This window comes from Scylla paramamosain, chromosome 19, assembly GCF_035594125.1.
Source record: "Scylla paramamosain isolate STU-SP2022 chromosome 19, ASM3559412v1, whole genome shotgun sequence".
NCBI lineage: Eukaryota > Metazoa > Arthropoda > Malacostraca > Decapoda > Portunidae > Scylla > Scylla paramamosain.
The window spans coordinates 17,620,142-17,626,141 of NC_087169.1; the positions used below are offsets into that span (position 1 = coordinate 17,620,142).

General features: G+C 40.6%; 2 protein-coding genes across 2 annotated transcripts in view; both read right to left on the reverse strand.

Moving 5' to 3' along the window:
• Nucleotides 1-2,100: 2,100 nt before the first annotated feature.
• On the reverse strand, nucleotides 2,101-2,844 carry LOC135109494 (uncharacterized). Its single transcript, XM_064020873.1, has 2 exons — nucleotides 2,620-2,844; nucleotides 2,101-2,208 (listed from the first exon to the last, which is right to left on the reverse strand). Exons 1-2 carry the CDS (start codon nucleotides 2,842-2,844, stop codon nucleotides 2,101-2,103), a joined length of 333 nt encoding a protein of 110 aa, XP_063876943.1.
• Nucleotides 2,845-4,685: 1,841 nt separating this feature from the next.
• The window catches only part of LOC135109808 (uncharacterized), a 2,482-nt gene continuing 1,167 nt past the window's right edge, over nucleotides 4,686-6,000 (reverse strand). Inside the window, exon 2 of the mRNA XM_064021511.1 lies at nucleotides 4,686-6,000. This exon is cut by the window's right edge and continues 658 nt beyond it. Within this exon, the coding sequence (XP_063877581.1) occupies nucleotides 5,448-6,000 (553 nt within the window). The 3' untranslated portion in view covers nucleotides 4,686-5,447.

Genomic DNA, 6,000 nt, shown 5'->3' on the forward strand with positions numbered 1-6,000 from the left:
TAGAGAGAAGAGCAAATATGATAATGATTCAGCCTTCTTTAACTCTCTCTCTCTCTCTCTCTCTCTCTCTCTCTCCCTTGTCCCTCACTTTTCCTCTCCTCCTCCACTTTCCCCTCCTCCTCCTCCTCCAAATGTCATGCAGGAACACACAAAACTATAGTGGAAGGACACCGATGGTCAGGCGAGGGAGGGGAGGGCGAGGGGAAGGGAAGGTAAGAGGGGGAGGGAGTGAGTGAGAGGAAGGGACGATGAAAATAGAAATGAAAGAACATAAAAAACAAACAAACAAACAAAGAGTGCTTTAAAGATAAGGAGAGAGAGAGAGAGAGAGAGAGAGAGAGAGAGAGAGAGAGAGAGAGAGAGAGAGAGAGAGAGAGAGAGAGAGAGAGAGAGAGAGAAGCAAAAAATAATACATAAAAAGAAAAAAAAATTCTCCCCCCATGTACAGTGCTGCCAGACACGTTAGTACCTAGACACTGAAAATATGCATTGATTATTTCGCCTCGGAGATTGAAACAGAAACGAAAAATAAAGTCAAGCAGATAAATGAGGAATCTATAGTACGACATGATCAATAAACAAACAGGTAGATTAGTAAAATGAACACACAGGCAAATAAATAAAGGAGTAAAGAAATGATTGAGAAGATAAACATAATAATTTTCGTTGTATTGATAGATAAGTATATCGATTCAGAAATTTCTTATGTGCTTTTCGTAAAAAAAAAAAATAAATAAATAAATGATTCAATGAAAATAACACGTTGAAAGAAGGAAACAAAATCTTTAATAATAATAATAATAATAATAATAATAATAATAATAATAATAATAATAATAATAATAATAATAATAATAATAATCATAATAAAAAAGAAACATGGAACTTTGAATGTGAAGCTTTAAATAAAACAAGAGGAGAATACAACAAACCAAATCTAACAAAGTGACACTGGTGAGCTTAAAGGAACGTGTTGACAGCAAACCAATGGCACCAACAGGAGGCGGGGGCTTACTTGGAGGTGAATAAATATTTTGGCAAAACAAACCATCTAACGAATTTCACACCGGCTACAAACACACACACACACACACACACACACACACACACACACACACACACACACAAAGATCCTTACAAGTTTGAACAAATTAATACGTTCCAGATTTTTTCCTCGTCGTTAATTTATTTTTCCACCTGTTGTTTAGCCAGTTAATGAATCTACTTTGCATAATGCAGGTGCGGACTATGCAAAGGAAAAAAAAAACCCGTAGAACTTTGAACAAATATACACATTCCATCATATTTTTTTTCCTCGTCGTTATTTTTTTCCCCCACCAGTTGTTTAGTCAGCTAATGAACCTACATACCAGTGCATTATACAGGTACACAGGACATACAGACATAGGAAACTTTACAATTCTGAACTAATTTACACCTTCCACATATTCTCCCCGTTAATTTTTTCCCCTTGTTAATTCATCAACTACCGAATCTCCCTGCTTACCTTTGCATTATACAGGTGCGCGGTATATACAGGTGAGGGAGCTGCTTGTAGTGCTGATAGTGTCCACTCTTGTTCTGCTGCAGAGCTTTCTTTCTGCTTCTCTTCCCCCTCTCCCTCTCTCCCCCATCCATCGTCTCTCCCCAGTCCTCCCTCCTTCCGTGTCCTCGCCCCTCCTACCTCTCTCTCCTTACTTCTCTGTCTTATTGTCACGAAATTTCCTAGTTAATAGTTTTTATTCCCCTCCTCTTCCTCCTCCTCTTCGTAGTTCTCTCCCTCTTGCTTCTTCCCTCCCTCCTACTTATCTTGTCCCTGTTTTTTTGCTGTTCTCCTCTTCCTCTCTTGATCTTTTTTTTCTACTTCTCTTCATCAGAATTTGTGTTTCATTGTCTCTTTTGTCCCCTCACTTACGTATCTCTCTCTCTCTCTCTCTCTCTCTCTCTCTCTCAGGAAAGACAAATATCCTTAGTGTTCTTTCTTACTTGCCTGTATTTATCTATAACATATTTCACACACAAATGTAGACAGACTATAGATACATACAAGACAGAGAAACATAAGTCACTGAATCTCCTTTACAACGACCCCTTAGTGAATCAGTCGTCGTCGTCACTGACCAGCAGATCGACCGCCTTGCCCATGTCGTCCTTCTTGCCGTTCTGCAGCCACCCCAAGAAGTTCTCCAGCCGTTCATCCTTCCGCTTCTGTACATCCCTCAGGTCCCCCTTGAGTCTCTGTTTTTTCTCCTTGATCTTCTCCTTCGTCTCCTCCGATCTCCTTCTCAGTTCCTCCCTCTCCTTCCTTTCCTCCTCCTCCCGCTGCCTCTCCTGTTCCTCTTCCCTCTCTCGTTTTTCTCTCTGTTCTCTCTCCCTCTGTTCCTTGTTTTGTTTCTTCCTGAGGTGTTTTTCTTGTTTTTCTCTTATTCTTTTCTCTTTTTTGGCTTGATCTCGCTCTTCTTTCTCTCTGCGTCTTCTTTCTATTTCCTCTTCCTTTCGTCTTCTCTCTTCCTCCTCTTTCCTACGCTTTCTTTCCTCCTCTTCTTTACGTTCTCTTTCCTCCCTTTCCTTTCTCTCTCTTCTTTCTCTCTCCTCCCTTTCTTTCCTCTCTCTTCTCGCCCTTTCCTCCCTCTCCTTTCTCTCCCTCTCCTCCCTTTCCTCTCTCTCGCGCCTCTCTCGTTCCTCTCGTTCTTGTCTTTCTCTTTCTTCCCTTTCCTCTTTGGCTCTCCGCTCCTCCTCTTCCTCCTTCTCCTTCTTCAGTTTCTCCTCAATTTCCTTCGGCATCCTGTGCGTGGGAATGTTGAGACCCTGGCGCTGCAGACGTATGTATTCAGCGGCAGTCATTCTGGACATTATTTGTACGCTGAAGGAGGCGATGACGGCGCTTGCTTACTGTTAAACAAGCAAGGAAGGTCACTACAAAAGAACATGAAGCGTAACTATAGAGAGGCTTAAAGTATTATATAAATCTATGGATGGTAGGTGGTACTAGGTAGGCATGCTTCAAATACAGGGACTGCCGCGTGTAGGCCTGAAGGCTTCTTACAGCTTCCCTTATTTACTTAAGTTCTTGTGTTCTGATAATTATAAGATTTCAAGTTTACGTGTATTTGGTGAAAATAGACGAATTTCTTTCCGTTTTGCTCCTAATCTTTGTTTTAGTTGCGTACTGTGCTCTTTCACCAACTCCGTCACTGCCTTTGCTCCGTGAGGACTCTGGGACACGGTAACTGCCACTGACTGATGCTTACTCGATGAATGATCTTGTTTTGGAGTGAAAAGCAAAACAAACATTCAATTTCTTCTATCACCGTTACTGAATTGTATGGTACCGGATGATAATAACACTACTACTGCTACTACTACTACTACCACTGCTACTACTACAGGGATACATACGAGTAGACCGTCAGTGGCTGTGTTACCGTGAAATACCTGACTTTCTTATGTGAGCAGTTACGTTGCGAGACAGATCAATAATTAAGACTCCCGAAAAAAAAAAAACGTGATAAATTGCAGTAAAAAAAAAAAAGTGAACAGCAAAAAAAGACTTAAAGAAAATACTGTCGAAAAAAAAAATAAAACTAAAATACCTGAGAAAATGGTGAACTCAAATGCTAATCATCCTTTTCACAGGTAAATACCCACCTGAGTAATTAATTTAATCCCCCTTCACACACCTGGAGGAGCCGAGGCAGGTAAGGATGCCGGGTGAGGGCTGTAGGTAAACTGACAGGTAAGTCAATGCCTCTACCTGTGCGTGTGGCAGTAATTATCGCCACATAGGTAGTCCCTCCATAGAGACCAGGTGTGTGTGGGTGCGTGAGAGAGAGAGAGAGAGAGAGAGAGAGAGAGAGAGAGAGAGAGAGAGAGAGAGAGAGAGAGAGAGAGAGAGAGAGAGAGAGAGAGAGAATATGTGTTACCAAGGCTCCGGGTCACTATCACAGCACACACACACACACACACACACACACACACACACACACACACACACACACACATACACATTAAAGATTCATTGCACAAGGTCAGATTCCATGTACATACTACGTTACCAAGTTGTATGCATGTACGTGTGTATGTATGTATGTGTGTATGGATGGATATATGTATGTATGTGCGCATTAATGAATCATATAACCAGCATTCACATCCATAACATCAAAAAATTCACATAAAACACATCCATACTCACACATACATACAGTAACATACAACCACCGCAGTGATTTACTCCATATTCTCACCTGCACGAGACTGAGGGCAAATTACAGGTGTGGTCTTATAGTACCGTCCCATTAGTACCGGAGGATGTGAAGCACAGGTGGTTAAGTGATTAAGGGAGATTGATTATACCTTTTGTAGCTCTTAAGTATTCGTCCTTTCATGTAGAAATAAGATAAGTGAATGAATGAATGAATGATATACTACCTATCTACCTATCCGAACTAATTAGCTAACTATTCACTTCTTATTTAATGGACAAACAAACGAAGTAAATAACTCAGTCACTAACGCACTAACTAATCAGTGAGCTGAATTGTAAACCAAACAACCAGTCGACCTACCAACAAACACACACACACACTCTCTAATTAATGAACTAAGCAACAAGCCAACTAGCTACATTGAATAACAACTAACTAATTCATTAAAGAAGGACAATAATGGAGACAAAGAATACATACACTCAACAATATATTGCATTAATTAATTACATACACAGTATGAATAAATGCACATTTTATTTATATCCTTTGTATCACAGGTAGTACATTAATGTGTTTCTGGACATGTTAGCTTCTTCCAGCACTAACTTTTATTTCCACTCCGGCTCAAGACCCACACAGCCTCTGGAATGGACACGTGGTAGAAAGAAGTGACGTGTTAAAGTACAGTGAAATTTTACTATGAATCGAATGGAAATCAGCATATGGTCTCGCGAACTGCCTTACATGAGTGACCCTGGGGAGACTGATAGGAGCTGTGGTGTTGGTGGAGGTGGTGTCTGGTGCTGAGTGTTTGTATCTATTAAGCACAGCATGACACCACTTCCTTCGATGACGTATTACCATGGAAATATTCTCATAGTACACAAGTCAAGTTTTCGTACGTCTGATTATTGAACACCTGTTAGAATTTTGTATTTGTATGTTTGTATGCTACTTCCTTCACACAAATGATAGCATACTAGTAAAAGTTGAAATAGATGGGGACGAGACAGGAAAAAAAAAAAAAAAAACACATACGAAAACTTGCTTAATGTGACTCGCAATATTTGTTTTCGTACACCAAAGTTGAGAAAAAGTCATCCAAATCATCATTACCATCATGTCTTCAGAATTTCACAAGACAAATACCTCTAACAATATACACTCATTCCTGCCATCTGTCGCGCCACACTGAGACTCATCCAGTCTCTCCAAGTTCCTCCTCTGTCCCTCCCTTCAGTCATCGTCGTCACTCACTAAAAGTTCCACGGACTTGCCCATGTCATCTTTCTTTCCATTCTGTAGCCACCCTAAGAAATTCTCAAGTTTTTCATCCTTAAGTTTTTGCGGGTCACTTAAATCCTTCTTGAGTTTCTCCTTCTTCTTCTTGATCTTCTCCTTCGTCTCCTCCGATTTCCTTCTCAACTCCTCCTTCTCCTTCTTCTCCTCCTCCTCTCGCTTTCTCTCCAGTTCCTCCTCCCTCTCTCTTTTCTCTTTTAGTTCCTTCGCCCTCTTTTCCTTCATTTGCTTTTTCTTGAGGTTCTTTTCTTGTTTCTCCTTCATTTTCTTTTCTTTCTTGGCGCGATCTCTCTCTTCCTTTTCCTTCCGTTTTCTCTCTAGTTCCTCTTCTTTTCGTCTCCTTGCTTCTTCTTTCTCCTTGCGCTCTCTTTCCTCTTTCTCTTTCCGTTCTTTTTCTTCTCTCTCTTTCCGCTCCCTTTCTTCTTTCTCTTTCCGTTCTCTCTCTTCTCTTTCTTTTCGTTCTCTTTCTTCTCTCTCTTTCTTTTCTCTT